We start from the raw sequence: 23939 nt of genomic DNA, 5'->3' as shown, positions 1-23939 counted from the left end.
AGGGAACAATTTCAGAGTCATGAAATGATAGATGACTAATTCACAAAGAGACCTTAAAAGTTATGTTCACTTGTCCTATTTATAGAAAGGTTATGTAGTTTTCTAATCATTGCCCTTAAGGATAGCTAAGAAAACAATGCAAACACAAGGTTTTCACTTGTAAGATTTAGGAAGGGTAGATATACAAAACTTTAATTATGAGTATATTTTCAAGATTTGAACCATAATCTACCTATCACAAGAGAAGCTTTATAGTTATTCTTATATAACAAGAATGGTTAAGCTAAATTCTCACAAGCTAGTGTCATTTTTCTTCTTTTTTCAATTATAGTAAAATCAATGAAACATAATTCTCTCATTTTAGTAGTGAAACGTGAATTGGTTTTCTCGTATTAATTCCTGGTTCTTTTGCGAATTGATTCCCTTTAAGGAATGTACTGAATTTTTATCTACAGTTTAAGTAAAAGAAAAAATAATAATTAATAATGTACACTTATACGAATGAGTTATAACAAACAATAAACTTTTATCATCGGGTATTTCTCCTATGGTTTGATTCAAACTTATAAAAAACAGTACTATAAATGACTATGCAAAGAGTTATAGAAACCTTATTGAATATACTATAACATACTGATATAAAGTGTCACTCCTTTTTTAGTAAGGTTTACTTGGCAAAGTGAAAGAAAGAAAACATGACATCTTTGATTCTGGATATTCCAAATTCTAACAAATCAAAATCATGAATAGAACAGCATGATGTAAAACCTGTGTAATGTGAATTCTTCATTGAACATTTTCCCGAACACATTTAGGTTATGATAGGGAGTTAGAAAAAAAAGGGAAAAAGAGATCAAATGATTAAGAAGGGAAGAAGAAAGGAAGACAAATAACTTCCTTGTTTTGGAATATAAAATTTAGATAAAGGGAGGATAAAATAATGATAATGTAAGAATAATTTTTTTTTATATTTCCTTAAAAAATATAATTAACAATGAAAAATAAATAATAATTATATAATTTTACTAAAATCATTTTCAAAATGAAGTAACTATGAAAATGTACATGTTGATGGTTTTAGAGGCTCTAGAAATCCATCAAAACATTTATTTCTCCTTCATCCAACACCCAAGCAATGAAAATATTTTCCAAAGTCATTTTTCCCTTCCAAAACCACACTCTCAAATATAGCCTAAAGATATGTTTGCGAGTTAGGTTTCGGAAGGGAAGAAAAAGAAAACGTGAAAGTTATGAAATACATTTGTAAGATGATTTTAAAGTTTTTTATTTTCCTTTTATTCATTCTAAAACTTAACTCTCAAATATATGGTTAATGTGGTATTTTCTTCTCTCCTGCTAATTTACTAGAGTGTCTATATTTTTACCTCATTTAGCTAACCTTCAACTAACTGGTTGATATATTAATTATTTACTTTTTATTCATTATTTAATTTTCTCTTCCAATTACTTGTTTTATTGATACCAGTGGTGATATGCGCTCACATTCATGGGTTAATTATTTGAATTTTATATATTATATTTTGAAGAATTAAAATATATTTTTGTATCAAGTATTATATTTTTTTGTTATATTATAATGTTCAACTTAAAGTAAGAGAGGTAGTTAATATGTTGATGGTGGTGGTGGTTAGATATGATTATATGACTTTGTGTAGAAATTAAAAAATTTAGGAACAAAATAGGAAAGTGAAATTATAATGATAGTTATATCATATTTTGTTTTTATATATAGTACAGATAATTACTTGTTTTATTGGAATCACAAATTTATAAATACTCAACAAGTTTAAAGGAGTGATATTACATTTTTTATGTTAAATAATAGGTCACTCCTAATATGTGAACTGATTACTAGCGATTGAATCATTTGCTTATAAATGTCAGCCATTAATTTTAATCAATAATTGGGTAGAAATTCATGCAGGGAAAGTCGTGAAAGACATGCACAACTTTTGACTTTTGTATGAAAATAAAGTCATGCATGGAAGTCGAGAAAGGCATCCACGACCTCTATGTTGTAAAAAAGTTCGTGCCCAAAAGTTGTTTAACTTTTTTACGACTTCTGAGTGATTTTTTTAATATATAGAAGTCGTGTTGTCATATTACGACTTCTGAGTAAGTTAATTAAACATAATATCTTATAGACTATTTGGTAAATAACAAAGTTTTTAAGTGTATGATTGTGAGTTTGAGGTACATGTTCACCATTTTAAATTCTTTGTTGTAAACATTTTTGGAGGATTAATCATTATGAGCTTTTACAAATAACACATATTGCATTATAATTTTGATTATAAGTTTTAAAACATCAGTTAATAATTGTTGGTTATTTCTTTATCTAATTTTTATTATGTATTGGAAAGTAATATTTTAAGTCATGATGACATAATTTTATAATCTTCCAAAATATTTTACAATAAAGAATTTAAAAAGGTGTAGATGGGCTCGAACCCAAAACTAAATACTTAATAGTTTTATTATCTATCAAATAATTTAGAAGACATTTTCTTTATTAAATTTATCAGGAAGTTGTAATATCGCAATATAACTTCTATATATTAAAAAAAGTTATTCAAAAGTCAAGTAAACAATTTTTTGGCTTAGAAGTAGTTAAACTTTTCCACAACTTTTATATATAAAATTAGTAATGCACACAAGTTGTACAATAACACTACAACCTTTAGAAATTCTCATCCAAAATTCAATTACCAATTTTTTAATCTAACAGTTAATAAATATTTCATAGGAAAGCAAACTATGATATGGTTCACATATTAGCATCACCTAAAAAAAATAAAGGTTAAAAGAGTTGGAAACGAAACTCCCTCTGCATGCAACGTGTATGGTTATAAAAGAGTTGTTGAAAAGCATTAATCCCGCACTGAACAGAATTGTTGAGTGATATAGTTGGCACCAAAACAAGATGCCACGTTCACCCTCTCTCCATTCAACCACTACGGCGATGTCGTGCTGTCAACGACTGCATCAACTCACTTTAATACTTGCCATAGATATTTTCTGTTCACTAAAAAACAATGTCAATCACAGTTAATATCCAAATATAAAATCAATCATTTAAGTAATATAAAAAGAATGATAAAAGATAAGTTGAGTAAATGTGTCTCAAGAGTATTGGTCGTGTCCCTCATGCCCAATCACAAAATTCTAATACCTCATAGATCGAATATGGATTATATCTTCTCATTTACGTTCCACTTTGTGTCGACATCTGATCAAGGAGTCTCATTTAATTATAATATTTTTATAAAAATAAAAATTAAACAGATTTTCATGCAACAGTGGACCCTTGTTCTCAACTTCTCATGGAGCACACTTCAAAAATCAATTTTAAGCACTTTTTGAATACTCATGTTAGTCATTTCATATTTGCTATTTTTATCAATTCACACACTTCAATTCTAACATGTTTATAAAACATTTACAAAAACCAATTGTGGCATGTCATTTTCTTACAAATTGTGGTGCAGCAGAAACAATCGTTACACAACGTTGGCCATAAACAATCAAATAAAGACATAGAGTAATTAGAAGAGAAGAAACAAGAGGAGTTGTTAATGGGGTTCAGTCAATTGTGCCTATGTCCCCGGGAACGATTACAAACTCTAATACACTTCATGGGCCCACCTATTCACTCATGTGGTGTTTCTATTATATGCTTATATCTGACATGAGTCCAATATATAACATTGACAATGTGAGACTAATACAATAACATATTTCAAGTATTCCCAACACAAATGATGAATAAAACGAAAATTTTGCATATCTAGAAAATTGATTGTTTTCACACTGATGTTTAACATTTTAGGACTAATAATGATAAAAAAAATTATGAGACTCTATTTTTTAAATGTAAAGTGTTAACCGTTAACCTAGCATTACTATTTACTATTTAAAAAACACATAAACGTCTTTTTCTCCTCATAAAACAAAAGTACATAAACATAATCAATAAAAAGTTAGTTTAATTTTATGAGTTTATTGCATATTACTAAATATCATATAAGATCAAACATATCAGTCACGGGAACCTTTTGAGAAATAAGAAAAATAGTTGTGAATATCATCAGAAATTAAAGATAAATTTTTATGATTTTTAATTGATTATCTAATCATTAACTAATATTTTAATCATAATCATTTCATTCATGTAAGATTATAGACTCAAATTTATTATCCTTAAAATTCTTATGAGATCTGTTATCCCTTCATTTAGTCTAACAATGATAATATTTCATCTATTAGAACGAGGATGATATTAGAGAGGAAAAATTAATATTTTATTAATAATTTAATAAAATTTTCATTTTAATAGAAATAAAATGATATAAATATTATTACACTTTACTTAAAACAAATTATGATTCAGAATCATTAGTAACATTCATTAGAGTAAGGAGAATTAATATACCAAAAAAACATTAATTCTTTATCCTGAAAGAATACCTTGCTTAAAAGAAATTATGTCCTCATGGACTTTTATAGCTTATTTATCTCAGCCATACCCAAATGCATCTTTTAGACTCTTCAAAAGGCACATTGTTTCCCTCACCAAAAACCTTCTTACCCGTAAACATGAGCAACCATGTCCAACTAAAGAAGCTTCAACCAGAGGGGTTCACAGATCAAGGAGAGGGAAAGCGCGTGAATCATGACGCGCCAATGGTAGCCACTGATTTCGGTTCAGCTGCCATAGATGGCGACCCTATAACTATTGGAGAAGCTCTCGAAGCAGTGATCACATCAGTCGGAGATAAACCGGTGAACCAGAGCGACGCCGATGCCATTGGTGCCGCAGAGATCAGAGCTACCGGAGAGAAGAACATAAGGCCTGAAGGCATCGGAGCGACGGCGCAATCTGCCGCCACTCTGAACAGTCATGTCACGCGCCTTAAAGACATGACAAAGCTTTCCGATGTGTTAACGGTAATAACAGAATAACTAATTAACTTTGCATATAATTTGTGTTTGAAATTGCATTCGAAATTGTGGCTGCAGTATTGTTCTTTGAAGTCACCATAATCAGCAAATGCGACATTAGAGATTGCATTTTCAAGCAATTTTCCAGAATTGTGAAACGTGGAGTCACTAAGATCACAATTTTATAATTATATGCCATATTTACTTGAGCACATTTGCTATTCCACAAAACATGCCACTACTTACCTTAATGCTCATAATTATTTAAAAAAATGTATTTAAATTAAAAATTTAATAATTAATTATTTTTTGACCAATTAATTTATCACGCATGATTTCTAAAAATAGCTTCCAGATAATATCAACTCCTTTTTTTTTTTAATAGTTGTCATGCTCTAGTTGTGTGCCTAGCTGAAAAGCTACAAGTTTGTGTTGCAAAATATTGATTTAGAATGTGAACCATATCAACTGATATGACCACAATATTATGGTTGTAGTGATTGTCACAACCACGTCAAACCATAATTGTGGTATGACATTAAATCATAATGATGTAATCGCGTTGGGCCACATGAGGCTTCAATGTAACTACATCATGTTATATCATATTGCATTGATTTCAAAAATATTTTGTAAATCACAGAATAATTCACATCTTAATGTCGCAATTTATATCACAACGACTACAATGACCACAATCAAAATTGTGACTGCAATTTAAAATAATGGTGCAGGCGTTTGAAATGTTTTTGTTGTTGCTGTTGTTGTGGAGAGTTACAAAATCTTAACGACCTCGTGTTTGATAGTATGTGTTTAATTGTTTTTTGCAACTGCATGGCTGCTGTACGTAGTTGTGGTTCATTGTTGATTGTATTTATCTGGAACTATTCAATTGTTGCCAAATTTGAGTTTGATATTTGTCTGTGTGTGTGATTGGGATTTGGGTGGTTACAGGATGCCACCGGGAAGCTACCGATAGACAAGGCGGTGACAAAGGAAGATGCGGAGGCGGTGTATGCTGCGGAGGTGCAGTCACCGCGGCCAGGAGGAGTGGCTAAGTCAATGTCCACCGCAGCTACCCTGAATCAACAGAATTGAAGCCACGAGAGAGGAATGTTTTCTTGTTTTGGTTTTCTTCTTTCCCTTTTGGTTCAAGAAGGAAGATTAACTTGATAACTTATGGATGTGCAACAGTTTCATGTAAATTATTACTGGTTTAATAATATAAAAACTCGTACCATATATAATCAAATACCATGTTCTATGTAATTATGTTTTCTAGCTAATTATTGTTGATTTCGGATATTAATGCTCAATGAGTCTATTATTATGTAGGGATGAATTTCTTTGATGATTTCAATGGATTCACGTGTATGGTTAATAAGTTACTAGTGGGTTCATGATAGCATCTTAGTGTTTGGACTGAAATTCATATAAAAGAATTACTTTTAATAAGCCAATAATGTTTGATGTTTTTATTTTGACAACTTTTTAAAGTTATGAAATTTCTCCTCTGAGCCATTAATCAAAGATTTTGTGTTGTGGAAATTGAGAGAAAAAAAGTGGAACAAGGAGAAGAAAGGATCCAAATTGTATTAGGTGAAGTATAGAAACATTAACTATTTATAACATTCATTAGCTCTTGACCAAATCACTTTTTATATATTGTACTTGTGAATTTCTTAATGAAATGACATGTTTGTCTTTTTTTCAAAATTTGTTCATTTGATTTTATATAATGGTTTTTTAATAGTAGTATAAAAGTTATGTGCCAAAATAATAAATGTTTACTATGTCTATAGTAGTAGGAAATTTTTAGTTGATCTAGTGACGGACCACCTGTCCCTTTGGCTGTCCCATTTGGTGTCTCCATCCAATCAAAAAAATTTATTTGATTCAAAGTAAAATTTATAATAATATAAATTAATATTTATACGCTATTCTATGAGATTTTATTAGCTTAGTATATGGAAACAAGATTTTCTTAGGACAAATGATCTTTGTCCATATACTGACTTGCTTCTGTGCAAATAGACCAATTGTGAAAGTTCAGATTCTTTAAGTTTTATCAATTCTAAATAACCTAAGTATTTTTAATTTTACGCAATATAAATAACTTCCTTTTCTTTCCAAAAAAAAGACTTTATTTTAAACATATCCAGCAAAAGAAAAATGTTCTGTTCGCATTTAATCCCTACCTACTATCATACTCTATAGCTGCTAAGCATAAATAGCTCAACTACCAAGCTTAAATTATTGGCCAAAATGAATATATTCAAAACTTAAATGGGTGAACGTTAAAAGAACGCTTCCAAAACTCTACATGGGTATGGACAAATGCTATTAGTAAAAGAGACTATATATATATATATATACTATGATGAGAAATTTACCTTAATTCATAAGGCTATTTAATACATTTGAATTCTAAATACTTACTTTATGTATTTATAATTGGAATTTTAATAATTATTTGTACTAAACCTTTGAATTGAGTTTCCACAACATTTCAGGATATTAGAAGGACAAAATAGTCAAAATGTGGTGCTAAATGACATAAAACAAGCAATGTCATAAATCAGCTGACCTATGCCTAACGCAGGAATGACGCTCAACAAAAGTTGTGTTGAGCATAGAAGGCACGCTAAGCATAACTTGCTCAGGTGAAGAGTCAAGCCAGACGAAGAGGTGCATTGACTGCACCGCCTCTACACCCAGTGCAAACATCAAAACTCAGAAACATTAAAAAGAGATCTAAAAAGCCGAAATGAACATATGGGGGATATACTTGGGAGTTTGAAACTGAAACTGACATAATTCTAAGGATAGTTTCAAATTTCCCTGATCCTTGAATAATATTGATGGAAATAAGATGTAAAAGTGAGAGAATATAAGTGGTGAGGTTGTTGTAAGTTCATGGAGAATGTATCACTTCTCTATGACTTATGATTTTCTACATCGTTCTTTATCTTGTTATATTTGAAAATGCTAAGTTAGGTTGTTCTCTTGGGTGAGTTTGATTGTATTATTCATTTTTTGGTTTCCCACAGGTATCCTCGCACTAGAGGCAATCCTGTCTGAGCCGGGAACATCCACAGGTAAGTGGGGCTAACTCTCCCAATGAGCATTTTTTCCATCCACAAGACTCGAACCCAAGTTCTTGCTTAAGGGGAATCAAGCATGTACCACTTGAACCAACGCCCGTTGGTTTTTGTATTATTCATTTGATGTAACATTTGGAATCGATTTATGAAAGAATTGAAGTTTTTATTTTCATGAATTACTTTGCCATGTTTAATGCTTACTACGTGAATGGTGATTTGCTAAGTATGATTTGGTAAATAGTTAGTGAAGAAATTCTAGTTCAATAGCCCAAAGCATATAACTCATCTTTTATATATAATAGTAGACATAGTTTTATGCTTAATTGTTATAATGTGTACTTATGTTCATATCATTGTTAGATAAAAATTCATATAAGTATCGAATAACTTTCAAACTAGATGACATAAACTACTAGATATAGAAATATGTTTGACACATCATATAATTTAATTTTACCATTCTAATTGCTAGACATGGAGCTATTTTGGTAAAGTGTTAATATAGACCAAAATATTAATGACTAACACAATTGAGGCATGCACTCACTAAACTTCGCATGCATAAACAAGTAGATATAGAGATATGTTATGTGAGTCATAATTCTTGATCTTATGTATAGAGTTACTAGAAATAGAACTTTATTGCATGAGTTGCTAAATTGACTAAACATTAGTTTTTAATGGTTTTGAGGTCCAACATTATGTAAGAGTCATTCTTAAATTGTTTGCTTGATTGTTTCCAAAGTGTCGCGCCCCAATTTTTGGTTACGCGACCTCTTTGAGACGCCACTACATTTTATGGTTAAAAATGTAGAAAAATATTTTAAGTCCAATCACATTGGGCTTTTGGATTGTAATATCCAGGTTTGAGAGTCAATTTCGAATCAAGGAAGATATTAGCACCTCGTCTGCCTATAATTAAACGCTACTCTTGCCAACTGTATGATTTAAATACCCATAGTTTATTTAAAATTAGATTGTATAAAACAAAATATTTATTTTTATTTTTACGTCTGACAAGATTATTTGCTCCTACTATCCTTAAACATTTTAGGAAATCAAGACTTACGTAGTTCTACTTTTAACATGGTCTGTTAGTAAAATAATTAACTCTTTAAAAATGGTAAAGCAACAGAAACTAATGTCCACACCGCATCCCATTTTAAAAAGGTTTGAAAATAATTATAATATATTTTTTGGTTTTTTTTGTTATTAATTTAAGAATTAATCGAGTGAAAAGAAGCGTCGTAACAGAACCGTTCAAGGATGATACGAGGACAAGGAGTGTTAACACGGTCTGCCTTCACCATTTGATTAATCCCAAAAAAGTTATAAATATTTTTTATAAACTTTGGTTATGTTGTGAAACCAATTTTTGGAGCAAATAGTTTATTATTAAAGACATCTTTATTTTGAATGTTCTATTTTTCTTTCTTAAAAATATTTTTTAATTAATTAAAAAATATAAAAAATTATTTAATTGGTTAATAAAAATAAGAGAAATAAAAAAAGGTTAATTGATCATTAATTTTATTAGGATATTATTACTCTTTATAGTATTTACACATAAATAAAAAAAAAGCATTTATTTTATTAAGATAAAATTATTTATTATTTAGCATACTGTCAAAAAAATAAATAATAGTTTTTTGTGAGTGAAATATGGTTATTATCATCTTAAAAAATAAATAAATTGCATTTAGATAAAAAAAATAATAGAGTTAAATACTGGGAGAGTAAAGATTTAGTGGGGTTGAGTTCAATGTCCCAATACACGTGTCAAACCACTACTGGATGGGAGTTATTGTGCAGAAGACCGCGCCACGTGTCAGTATGCGCTTGGACAAGCCTGAAGGTGCACCACGCTTTTGATGCACCCTCACACACTGGAACGAAGGCTGTAGAGACGTTATTCAACTATAGAGGAGTCCACACGAGTATTGTAGACCTGCTTAGCTGTGTCGCACAGATTGGGCCAAAAGGGGGGTTCATATCGTCTACATGGTCACGACCACAGGGGAACAGAACGCTGGGAACTGAGCCAGTATTCTGTGCGGCCGCGTTCACACTGGCAACCTTAAGCTTGTTGGTGCGTCAAAGGTGATTGGCTGGACTGGAGAGTGATTGACCAGACTGCCATGCGGTGTGCTTGGACTGACCAGAAGAGGAGCTCACAGTGCACACAGTGAGATTGGTTGCACCGAAACTCTTCTTCTCTCACTTTTTTTTGGCTTTTTCTTAACTTTTTGTGGAATTTTTCTCTCCACTACTTTTCCAACAACTAAGAAGAGAACCCCTTAACACTAGCTAAAATCATCTATTTATAAAACTCTTTAACTCTAACCTAATCCTATCCTAACAAAATGCTAACAAAATTAATCCATAATCCCATATTTTTTGGGATCTAAACCAACCCACTAATTCAACTTTGACTTGGTGCTTTATTATTTTTAATTCTTTATTCCATAAAACCTAATTATATATATATTTATTACTTTTTATATTTTATAAATTCTGAAAAAATAACAAATAATTATCTCTGAATATGTTTTAATTTTTTAAAATTAAATTTCCGAAAAACTAAAAATAAAAAATTATTTTTTGTTTATTTGGAATTTAAAAAGGATATTTAGAATATTTCACTTATTTTATTTATTTTATAAATTCGAATTTAATTATAAAAATTAATAAAAAATATTTTTAATTATTTCATAGTAAAATTGGAAAGAATTAAATAATAATAAAATATTAATTTTATACCCTTTTTAGAAAAATGATATAGACTTTTTTAGGGTCCACTTTATTTTAATTTATTTTAATTATTTTATTATTTATTATTATTTTTTAAAATAATATAGGTTTAAAGAAACCTACCATATGTCTAACAATTTAAATTTATTTATCTCTTTTTCTTTTAAACATTCAAGTGGTACATTTAAATATCCTATTTAAATCCAAAATAAGTCCTAAAATAAAAAATGAGTTTTATTATTTTGAAAAGTATATTGGGCTCTTTATTGGTCGGACAAAAATGAGTGTTCACATATGCCCCTTTTTAGGAGTTGCTTATTTGATAGCAAGCAAACCGAGGTTTGAGGGATACCATGATAAGTAACTAATAAAGAAATGAATGCTAATTTTGTTGAGGCTCAGAAGAAGCCTAACTGACTAAACCTCAGTGTTCGAAAATATCAATCTTTCTTTTAATAGTTGAGCTATCTTAAAGATGGTTTGAGTTTACTCTTAAGAGGTATGATAAAGATGGATATAAACCAAAGACACAGGTCGATGTGCTACCAGAATTTGGAGTGAAAATAGTAAAACCAAAGACGAAGGTTGATGTACTATCAGAATTTGGATGACACTAGGTTTAAGGACTAAGAACGCAGGTCGATGTACTACCAGAACTTGGAGTGAAAAGGGTGAAACTTAAGACGCAGGTCGGTGTACTGCTAAAATTTGGATGACACAAGGTTAAGGACCAAGAATACTGGTCGGTATACTGCCAGAACTTGGAGTGAAAAGGGTGAAACCAAAGACGCAGGTCGGTGTACTACCAGAATTTGGATGACACAAGATGTATGAATATGGAGTGCCATGTTTTTGTTGTTTCGTTTTTGTATAAATGTAAATGATTGTTATTGATGCATGCTATGAAATGCTCATGTTTGGTAACTCTGTAATTGTTTTCAACTCAGATTGAGTTATAATTGGTATTCATCACAGGGCTCCGTCGCATCCTCAATATTTGGTTGTAGATTGCTATTTGCAGGGAAGGACATTGTTTGTTCATGCTAGAAGACGATAATTGACTCTGTCTTTCAACTGTAAAGTGTTTTTCTCTTTTCGAATATTACTCAAGTTAACATGCTTAAAATTCTTAAGATAGTACAAGTTTAATGAAAACAAATTATGAAAATGAAAAAGCTTTAATTCATATGTGACTAAAGACATACAAACGTGTTTGGCTTTTTGTGTTATGGGTGGAGTATTGGGAATTGGTTTTGAATAACAAAACATGTCAGATCACCATCATACAATCATTGAGCATCCAAAAAATTGCCCGAGTACTGACTTAATTTTTTGTCTTCCAAAAGTTTGTCTCAGTATTGACTTATTGCCTTATGTTCTTAAGAGACCTTCCATTTTTCCTTAAGTTTTCCTTAGACCGCCCTTTTAGTTTTTCGATCTAACAAAATTTAGTCATTTCATTAAGAGAATTTGTGTATTGATCACACCATGCATAGATTTTTTAAGAAAAATTATTTTGAATTTGTTTTGGAGTTAGTTATTTGGTACCCTTGGTGTGTATCTCAAACAGTTGAAATCTCAACAAGGACTTTTCGGGCTTGTAATATGGTCTGGTTAGAGGTTTACAGGAAGAAAATGATATAAGGCGCAAATGATGTGTTTCATGCCCCAACTTTCTCCATATTCTCCATAATCCTATTTCCAACATCTCCTATATTTCAACCATGGATACAATTTCCATTCCTTTTGGAAAAAGTTGAAGTTTTGTAACCATTCTAATTTGAGATTTCTTTGATTTTCCCTAACTTTTGCCTAAGGTTTATTGAAACTCTTAGCTGGCTCCTTTTGTAATCCACTAGATCTCTTTTTGATCTTTTGAGGATTTGTTGGAAAACTACCATTTCCCCAGTGTAGTAATGTTTCTCAAAGGTGTTGTATTTTTTGAACAAACTTCTTTCATATTGTCTCGGCTCAAAAGGGATGACTAAGGATATTTTCATTGGTGTTTGGGATAACAAAGAAGCCTTGTGTCATCAAAATGTGAGATTTGTTTACATCATCCTCCTAAGAGAGCGCATGAGAATATGCAAAAATGCATGATCAATGCACAAACTTCTTTTTTTTCTTTTTTTAATTTTTGTTTTTTTGAAAGGTCTCTTAAGCATAATACTTCTTTACGACATCTGAGTTCTCTGAAAGAGGTAGATCGTTTCCATCCATGGTAGTCAATATCAATGCTTCTCCAGAGAATGCTTTCTTCACCTTGAATGGTCCTTCATAATTTGGGGTCCATTTCCCCTTATGGTCCTTTTGGATTAGGAGTATCTTCTTAAGCACTAGATCCCCCTCTTGAAAGTGGTGTGGTCGAACTTTCTTAGCGAAAGCTCTCATGAGACTTCTCAGGTACAGCTGACCATTCTCTTCTATCATGTTTAGTTGGTCGTACTACACCTGGACCCATTTTGATTCTTTCAATCCTGGCGCTACCATGTTCTTAGTGTCAGAATTTCTACTTCAGTAGGGAGCACTACCTCCATCCCATATACTAATGAGTAGGGTGTTGCCTTAGTTGATGTGTGTATCGAGGTGCGATACCCAGATAGAGCAAAAGGTAACATTTCATGTCAATCCTTGTATGTCACTACCATCTTTTGAACAATCTTCTTAAAATTCTTGTTTGCTGCTTCTACTACTCCATTCATCTTGGAGCGATAAGGCGAGGATGTGTGATGCTTGATTTTGAACTCGCTACATATCTCAGTCATCATCTTATTGTTTAAGTTGGTGATATTGTCCGTGATGATCTTGCTGGGTAACCCATATCTACACACCAACTCCTTCTTGATAAATCGTAGTACCACTATTCTGGTCACATTGACATATGAACACGCCTCAACCCACTTTGTGAAGTAGTTGATGGCTATAAGGATGAAGCGATGCCCATTAGAAGCTTTTGACTCTATTGGTCCAATCACTTCCATTCCCCACATGGAGAAGGGCCATTGTGCTGAAAGGAAATTTAGAGGGTTTGGTGGAGCATTGATGTTGTCTACATAAATTTGACACATGTGGCATTTCCTGACATAAGCACAATAATCTATCTCCATTATCATCCAGAAGTAACCGGCCCTTAAGATATTTCTAGCCATAGCATATCCATTTGGATGAGTCCCAAACGAGCCTTCGTGCACGTCTTTGAGTATTACTTCAGCTTCTTTCTCTTCTAGGCATCTGAGGAGTACCATGTCATGATTCCTTTTGTAAAGAATATTGTCATCTAGAAAGAAACCCATGGCCAATCTTCTCAAGGTTCTCTTGTCAGTCTCTGAGGCCCTAATGGGATACTGCTTTTTCTGTATATAGACCTTGATGTCATGATACCATGGCTTCCCATCTTGCTCTACTTCTAGTGCACAACAATTGATTGGTTGATCTCTACTTTCTATTTTGATGAGAGGTTGGTCCTTCCCACTTATATGGAACATTGAGCATAATGTGGATAAGGCATCAACTAGTCTGTTATCCTCTCTCGGAATGTGATAGAAGTCGATCTGTTCGAAGTGTTCAACCATTCTATGGATATACTCCTTGTAAGGTATTAGTTTGTTGCATGGGTCTCCCATTCTTCTCTCAACTGATGGATGACTAAAGCTGAATCCCCAAAGACCTTTAAATTTTTTACCTTTCTTTCTAATGATTCCTGCAAACCTAGGGCACATGCCTCATATTCAACTATATTGTTAGTGCAGTCAAAGCATAACCTGGCAGTAATAGGAGTGAAGTTGCCTTCTAGAGATACAAGCATGACTCCTATGCCGTGTCTGAGTGCATTGGAGGCCCCATCAAATACTAACGTCCATACACCGTCTTTCGTTGGTTCTCCCAAGGACAGACTCATGATACCTTCATTTGGGAACTCTTGGTTCATTGGTTCGGTCTTCTCTATGGGTTGACTGCATAATAATCAGCAAGGACACTACCTTTGATTGTTTTCCGTATATCAATATCTGACAGTAAGACCTACCACCAAGCGATTCTCCCTGTTAATATTGGTTTCTCAAAGATATACTTCACATGATCCATCTTTGAAATCAGCCAAGTGGTATGACTCAACATATATTGTCTCAAGCGACGAGATGCCCTTGCTAAAGCACAACAGGTACATTCTAGCAATGAGTATCTTGTCTCGCACTCAGTGAACTTCTTGCTTAGATAATATATGAATTGTTCTTTTCTGTCTGATTCATCATGTTAGGCTAAGACACATCCCATAGAGTCATCCAGTACTGTTAGGTACATTAGAAGAGGTCGACCAGGTACCGGAGGCATCAACATTGAGGGTTTAGTCAAATACTACTTTATGCTTTCAAAGGCTTTCTAGAAATCGTCATTCCATCTAACTGCCAGACTCTTTCTTAAAAACTTGAAGATTAGCTCACATGTAGCTGTTAGCTGAGAGATGAATCTGAATATGTAGTTCAAACGCCCTAAGAAACCTCTGACTTCCTTCTCAGTTTGAGGTGCTGTCATTTCCATAATTACTTTAAATTTCTCAGGATCTACCTCAATTCTTTTATGGCTGACAATGAAACCAAGGACTCCTCCTGATTTATCCCTGAAGCCACATTTTGTGTGATTTAGCTTGAATCTATACTTTCTGAGTCGTTTAAATAAATTCCTTAGATTCTCCACATGCTCCTCCTCTGATTTGGACTTGCATATGATGTCGTCTACATATATCTCCACCTCCTTATGCATCATGTCGTGGAAAAGAGCTACCATGGCTCTCTAGTATGTGGCCATATCATTCTTTAAACCAAAAGCCATGACTAGATAGCAAAAGATTCCTCATGGGGTGATGAAAGTAGTTTTATCTACATCTTTAGAGGCCATCTTCATTTGATGATAACCAGAATACCCATCCATGAAGGAGAAAAAGGCATGGTCTATAGTACTGTCGACCAAGACATCTATATGAGGTATTGAGAAATCATTCTTTGGGCTAGCTTTGTTCAAATCTCGGTAGTCAACACAGATCCTGAGTTTGCCTCCCTTCTTTGGTACAACTACAACATTAGCCACCCATCCTGGATAAGTAGAAACTGTCACGAACCCAGTGTCTAACCATTTCTCCACCTCCTCTTTCAATCTTAAGGAAATTTCTAGTTTTATCCTCCGTAGCTTCTACTTAACCGAACATGAATCTGGATTCAATGGCAGCTTATGTTCCACTATGTTTCTGTCCAGACCAGTCATATCGACGTACGACCATGCAAACACATCTTTGAACTCGTGCAAAAGCTGATTCATCTTCTAGTGCTCTTCTTCTTTTATCAATGTACCTACCTTCACTTCATTCTTGTCGTCCTCGGTCCCCAAATTTACTAGCTCAGTGGGCTCTTCGGGAGGTTTAATTTCTCTGGACTCTTGCTCAACCATTCTTAATAACTCAGGTGATGCCTTCTATTCTTCATCACCATATCCTTCGTCGAGCTGATTAATTGGATGATCATGATTGTACGTGTGGCTGATAACATTGTTATTGTTTCTAGGGTTAATCTCAGATCTACATTAGGTTAATGCTATGATTAGTTTTTTATTTATGGGTTTTTCATGATTTTACTTGTTGCTTTCTTTTTTATAGTGTGCGCAAGTGCAAAAATATAAAGAACAGAATGAGACGCAAAAAATGAAGAAAAATATGCATTTAATTGAATTCAAAAAACTTGTACTACTCAATGAAACATAAATAAATTGTCCTGATTCGAAAAGAAAGAAAATAAACCCAATAGCTTTAGACATGGCTAAGGGATTCTAGCATCTTATTACATTGTTTCTAAAAACACTTGTGGTGATGCGTCTTCTTCTATCCAGTTGTTGAGAGTGGTGTCTGGAGGGCATTGAACAACATACTCTACCCCATCTCCCGAATCATTACTCCCACAACAACAATCATTCTTTGTTCCTAGCCTGGACTGACGAAATTCCTGCTAATGTGTGGCATAATCATCCCCCAACTTCATATTCCCGCTGCCCCAGGCGAGCCATCCTTCCTTTCCTCTTCTCTTTAGTAGTTCTCTCCCTATCTTCCTAGTTGGGTCTGTACCCCAGGCCATACCGATCCTTGGTGTGCTGTAGCATGACTAGGCTTTCTCTACCCTGACCAAACTTCCCAAGTCATTTTCCTGATTGATAGCCCTTTTGCAGCATTACTCTTGCCATCATCAGTGATGCCTCCAAAGGTTGGGGACGTAGTGTGGGTGTCCCCTTCCTACAACTGAGGCGTTGGCAATCTCCAGTGCTTGGAAGGATGTCCCAATAGCTTCCTCTACGGCTTCAATGTATGGAGTGTCAAGAGATCATGATACCAACATATCTTCTTCTCCTGGAATAATAAGGAGTTTTCCATCCACTATAAACTTAACTCGTTGGTGCAATGTAGAAGCCCCTGAAGCATGGATCCACGACCTTCCCGACAAACATCTGTACCTGGGATTAATGTCCGTGATATGGAATACAATCTGGAAAATGTAGGGTCCTATTTTTATAGGCAACTCCATTTCCCCCATGATGTCTCTGTTGGATCCATCAAACGCCTCCACTACCATAGAGCTTGGTCTCATATACGATGCATCGACTCGAAGCCTAGATAACGTTATTTTCGACATGACATTAATATATGAGCCATTATCGATAAGAACTTTGCCAATTAAGTAGTTCTGATACATTATAGAGATGTGCGGAGGGATAGTGTGTTCCATTCCCTCAGAAGATATTTCCTTATCGCTAAAAGATATGTAATTGTCAGCCAGAATGTTATTGATGATACCACTGAGCTTGTCAGTGGTTATGTCGTGGCTAACATGTGCACAATTCAGTATCCTGATCAACATCTTTCTGTGGGGCTCAGAGCTCATTAGTAGAGACAGAATGGATATCCTGGTTAAAGTGTGGTTTAGTTTATCCACGATCCTATACTCACTCTGCTTTATCAATTTCAGAAATTCACAAGCCTCTTCATTAGATACTTTTCCTTTATCTCCATGCTTATGCAATAAGTCATTCAGTTTGGTCTCCAATTCATCTTCCACAAGGATAGATACTTTTCCCTTTCCTTTATCCTCGACTAGGACCTTCTCAGCATCCGAGGGAACATAAACACTTCTACTTCTGGTTATTCGACTTTCCCTAACAACATTGGTGACCTCTATATGTTGCTTAGTTGTCTCTGAATTCCCTCTACTATAGATCCATGACATTGCTTTATCTGTCTTGTAAGTGAAAGGTCGTGGCCTCTTTTCTGTTGAAAGCTTCAGTACAGGTTCCATCCTACTTATGATTGGTACCCATCGAGTTATTTGTAGGTGTAAATGAGCATTATCCGAAATATTCAGTACAAGTTTGTAACGAGTGACTATTGGCCTCATGGTCCTTCTCATGTCCTCCTTACTTCTTGTAGTAGCATTCATAGTCTGATACGAGGGTCCCCTCTCTATTATGATCAATCTCATAACCATCATCTTCTACAATAAGAGCATAAGTTCTGTACACTCTTCTAGGGTTTGATCCACTTCGCCATGCAACTCACAACTAGTTGAGTCTTCATCTTCCACCAACCTTTCCACCATTCCACGTTTGCACATCTCCTGAAAAATTACCCTCATGGGTGTTTTCACCTCATCTGCCTCCCAAACAAATGTGCTACCATGAGCCTCCTCTACAGTATTCACACCTTGATTACCATGATTAGGTAATGGATTCCTATCTACATCTAGCACAATGGGCTTGAAATGTAGTTGCTTTGCATTAATCAGGCTTTGCACCTTATGCTTTAGAGCTCGACAATGTTCAATGGAATGGCCAATGACCCTAGAGTGGTACTCGCAAGTAACATTTGGGTTAAACTAGGCTCCGAGTGATTCAGGTATTGTTCCTATTATAGGGCTTATCATTCTCTCCCTCAGAAGATGAGAGTATAAGTCAACATGGGGTATTGGTATTAGGTCAAATTGTGGGCCTCTTTTCCGGGGTTGCGATTTTGGGTCTGATTTTGGTAGGCTTGTCTTTGGCTCTGGTTTTGGCGGGGTTGGTAGGATTGTGTTTTGTTATAGTTTTGGTTGTGTAGCTAGGTTGTGTGGAATTATATGAGGTCTGGTATTTGGAGCTTCGGGCTTTGTATCCCTTCGGTTCCATGAACATTGCGAGTGCTTCTCCATCCTTCTTATGAGCTCTTCTATTTTCTCTCCCACTTTAATAAGTGAATTGAAGCTCGATGCAACACTTCCCACCAAGTAGTCATAATAAGGTTCCTTCAACATATCCACGAAAATAGACAACTATTCCTCTTCCTCCAATCTAGGTACGACTTGTGACGCCAAACCACTCCTTAAAGCTCTCTTTTGGTTTCTTGGCCATGCTATGAAGCTGGGCCCTGTCAGGAGCAAAAAACACGTTGTACTTATATTGCTTCATGAAGGCATTAGATAAATCAAGGAAAGTTTTAATCTGAGCCTTCTCCAAGCGGATGTACGAGCCCATTCCCGCCCCTGTCAGAATGTCTTGGAAGCAGTGAATCAATAGTTTGTCATTTCCGTGTTGAGTTGTCATTTTCCTAGCATACATATGCAGATGACTTTTCGGGTAGGAAGTACCGTCGTACTTCTCGAACTCAGGAGTTTTAAATTTTGGTGGAAACACTACATCTGGTACCAGGCACATCTCAAATGCATTTTTTACATCAGGAAAGTTTATGCTCAATGGCCCTTAGTCTCTCTTTTATAAGCTCTAGCTCTGCCTTCTCTTGGCTTGAGGAGTCGTCTGAGATACCCTTGTTTATCTTAGTTTCAGCCTAGTGGCTTGTGGATTTGCCTTTAGGAAGAAGATCGTGAGTAGGATCTACGTCTTGCTCGTCGTCGTCTTCCTCAGCTGATTGTTGTTCCTCTTGACCATCAGTTATGTCTTCATACCTTATAACAACACCCTTACGACGGTTGGCCCTAGTAATTGTCTTCGGACCCGCCTTTTGTGCGGACAATGATTGTTTGGCGCTTGACGCAGTGGTATCTTCTTCTAAGTTTCGAGCTTTTTGCATATCCTGGATGATTTTCATCATCTCATTCATTTTCTCTTTGATTTCGGCAAGCTCAGACCTATTATCAACACTACTGGATTTTGGGTCTGCCATCAGCTTGGACTGCAGTTTGGTGTGATACGGATGCTTGGGATCAATGTTTAGATGATACCTTGTGAAAGAATGTTGTATTATTTAAATGAAGAAAAGAATGATACATACAATGGGTTTGTTTATAAATTTCCCTTTCATTTGGAGGATCAGTATAGCAAGACGTTTTGACCCGTAGTTGGTGACCCCGTTGGCTTTTCCTACGTTGATGACAACTTTAAGTTTTGGATTATCATTGCATCTACATTCGTTCTTTTAATGTGGTAACTAACATAAAACATCTTGACCTACACTTGGTAACTTGAGAGGGTACTCTACAAGGCCTTATGCAGTTGATGGCGATCTAAGAGAACACACAATGTTTCAGACCTATATCGCATCTAAATACAAACTGTTATTTTCTCTCTCAATATGATTTTTTTGTTGATGTTGTGGGTCATTGCAAGAAAAGCGATATTTGAATATTTGCACGACAATGAATAAGATATTAGATAACAATAAGAATCTTGGTAGCAATAATGTATTATTTTATTCATGAGGAAAATAGATATTACTAAACTATATTTGTCTACGTCTTGTACTCAAAATTTCTTATTTGCTAAGACCCTCCATCTTCTTAAGTCTATGGCAAATTCCTTGCAAGTCTCGTAGAGTGCTTTCATAGCTGAGAGCAGCTCTGTCTCTAGATACATCTCTAGTTCCCTGTTGGCATTGAAGAATATCCTCAACCAATCATCATCAAAGTCCCCAAGGCCATCAACCATATTTCTGCATCTATTTTGCCATTGATATTTTTGTTCTTGGCTTTCTTGGAGTATTCTTTCCCAATTTTCTGACCATGCCTCTTGTTTGGCTGTCACTTCATCATATGATCTCTGGAGTTGCCAGAGCTGCCTCGAAAGATGATCCTCTCTATGACTTGCAACTGTTATGGATTCATGGTGAATTTTATGTGCATCTTCCAAGATTTCCTTGAGATGATCTTCCTTCTTCACTGTCTCATCAAGTGCAAACTGATAATCTTTTAACCGTGTCCATGCCTCATTCTCATTTTGTTGACTTTCATGGAAGGCTGCTTGCAATTGTTCACACTTAGCCTCTATATCTCTTTTATCGGCTTGTGCAACACTGATAATGCGATTTCGAGCCTTCATCTATCGACTGAGGTTAGCTAGTTGGACATCTTTTTCTTGTACAGACTTGATCCGACGATACTTCTCAGATTGAGAACACATCTGAGCATTATCCCTTTTCTGACTAGTTTCTTCCTTTATTAATGCCATCATGCTCTTATTAAGCTTCTCAATGGTTAGCTCACACTTCTCAATTTTGCATCAGGCTTCCTCTAGTTTTGCATCCGAGATTTTGAGCTGACTCTTCAACAACTCATTTTATGAGGGACCAACTGGATCATGGGGCGGAGACATTGGCAGGATGACTTCTCCTTTCCTCCTCTCACTGCGCCACAACTTGTATTCTTCAGTGTAGAAAGTTTGATGCTCTCCTAACTTAATTTTTCCATAGATGTGGATGTTCTTCAATGCATTCCTTATTGTGTCTAAGATATCTTTGGTAGTTTCTTTGTCCTTGTACCAGATCACGAATCCATACAATTGCTCATGAGGGACAAGCATCATGCCCTATTTCATCTGCCCAAGTACTAAAGCAGGGGTGACAGTAATGCATCCCCGTGGTCCAATGAGCACCATATTGGGATAGCTTCTAGAGGTGACATCCTTGAATAGTGCCTCCTAGTCGGATAACTGCATAGGTTGGAGCTTGGTGTTTCTGAATCGACGAAGAGGATTTATGTGCCAATCTGGATATCGATAATGCTTGAACCTTGTCACCATCCATACATACAATAGTTGTGCACAACATCTGATTTTAGGGATTCCCTTTTCGAGGCTTCTCTGGAGGGCAAGAAGAGTGTATACTAGAATGACATGAACTGGGTTGACTCCGAACTTTTTGAACTTTACCATGACGTCGATTGCACATTGGTCCACCATATCATTGACAAAAGGGAAGAGGAGTCTACCGTAGATTGCTAATGCAAATACTGGTTTAAACAAATTCCAATCTTCTTTCTCCACCCCTTGATCAAGATGTGTTTTCAGAAAACTCAACTTCAATCCATAATAAGGCCCTTGCTTGATGATTTGAGATACAGCTGGACGAACACCTATCAATTCTTCAATGAGGCCTTTAGTAACATTCTATGTGCTAGTGAACAGATATACCTTAAGTCGACATTCTAGTGGGATGTCCAGAAGAATGTCATACTCTTCAATTGTTGGAGAAGCATCTACATTTGGAAACTCGAAAATCCGCAGGAATGTATTCCAATATTTTGCCATGGCCCCCATAGCATCTAAATAACCAGCATCAATAGGAACAAGAAGGAGATCTTCCAATTTACCACACTCCTTTGCAAACTGACTCATAATATCTTTAGGGACTTAGGCGAGGAGATCCACCAAATGGCCTACATCAAAGGTCTGCAATTCGAACTTCACTTTATTTTTTGCTTAGAGAGCATTGTTAGAACCCACAGTTTTAGAAATAGCCTTCATGTCTGGCTATACCGAAAAACATTTAGTTGAAAAGGTGCATGTTTATTAAATATGATTAAAATTGTTTATATAACCAAAATGATGAATGAATATTCAATGATTTATGATTAATGCCATGATATATGTAATTATTAATTCAATATAAAAATTTATGATATGATTAATACAATGATATATGTAATAATTAATTTATGATATTAAGTGGTGAAAATCTCTTTTATAGGGTGGTTGACCCTGTCTTATTAGATAATGTAGCTTATTACAATATAAACTAAATACCATGTTAGGATAGATATTTACTATATTGTCAAGGCTTAGTCTAAGTTTTTTCAAAAAGTGTACAAAACTTACCCTCGGGCTTGGGGCCCATCACTGGGAGTGAGGATTATATTTTGGGGCGTAACCCCAATGTTTTACAAAATTTAAGATATCTTTTTTTTGGAAAGAAAAAACTACCCTAGGGTATGGAACCCTTTTATGGGTATGCGATTATAGTGTAATAGCAAAAATGATGGATTTTGTAATTATTTAGAATGTTAAATCTCATTTTATGCATGTGTGGATGCAGAATGGGGTGGATATAATTTGCTTCCAATGTTCTATACATGTTATACTTATAGGGTTTTCGATAGACTAAAAGCCACAACATTATGACAATGTACTAGGTCTCATTAAAGTGGATTCGGTAAAGGCTCTAGACTTCTAGGTTTCCAAATTTCCCCCAATCTCGAAAGAAATGAGTCCCAATAATATAGGTTAGAAACAAGAGGAGTCAAGCCCCTCGAGCGTATAACTCACGATACCAGGACAATTTGGGTGGTCCATTATGCTAATGTTAGGGGACAAGTCTAACACAAGTAAAGCACATGTCCCTCTTATCTCTATCTTAATATCTAACAACCCGGGTATAAGGCATATGCGCGTGTAACTCAAGTGTACTGTGAGTGAGTGAGGAAACAATGTTTTTTTTAAAAATAAACCTCCACCCTAAAGTTGCAAAAAAAATGGTAAGCATATTCATTAATATTAAATTAAAGCGATAAATAAAACTTGTAAAGAAATTATTTCATTACTATTGGTTTTTATAGTTAATAATAATAGACAAAGAAAAAAAAAGTATTTAAATCATACAATTGGCTAATACTCGGTCTAGCTCTCTTTAAAAAAAAAGTCCCCAACAGAGTTGTCAACTGTCCCGCCCCATTTTCGGTTACGTGACCTCTTAGAGTCGCCACTACATTTTATGGTTAAAAATGTAGAAAAATATTTTATGCTCAATCATATTGAGCTTTTGGATTGTGATATCCACGTTCGGGAGTCGATTATGGATCAAGTAAGGTATTAGCACATCGTTCGCCCATAATT

The 23939-nt window shown here is 34.7% G+C and overlaps 1 protein-coding gene across 1 annotated transcript; it reads left to right on the top strand.

Annotated features, from left to right (window-relative positions):
• Positions 4507-6230, top strand: LOC109334467 (late embryogenesis abundant protein 3-like). Its single transcript, XM_019570270.1, has 2 exons — positions 4507-4968; positions 5917-6230. Exons 1-2 carry the CDS (start codon positions 4552-4554, stop codon positions 6058-6060), a joined length of 561 nt encoding a protein of 186 aa, XP_019425815.1. The 5' UTR covers positions 4507-4551; the 3' UTR covers positions 6061-6230.

This window comes from Lupinus angustifolius, chromosome LG02 (assembly GCF_001865875.1).
Source record: "Lupinus angustifolius cultivar Tanjil chromosome LG02, LupAngTanjil_v1.0, whole genome shotgun sequence".
In the NCBI taxonomy this organism is placed as follows: Eukaryota; Viridiplantae; Streptophyta; class Magnoliopsida; order Fabales; family Fabaceae; genus Lupinus; species Lupinus angustifolius.
The sequence above is the reverse complement of the archived record's forward strand: the minus strand, read 5'-3'. Positions and strand labels throughout refer to the sequence as shown.

What these genes read in the sequence shown, in the direction of transcription:
- LOC109334467 (XM_019570270.1), top strand. Translation starts at nt 4,552, where the DNA reads ATGCATCTTTTAGACTCTTCAAAAGGCACATTGTTTCCCTCACCAAAA. An exon ending in AGCTTTCCGATGTGTTAACG is followed by an intron (nt 4,969 to 5,916) that starts GTAATAACAGAA and finishes GGGTGGTTACAG; the next exon opens with GATGCCACCGGGAAGCTACC.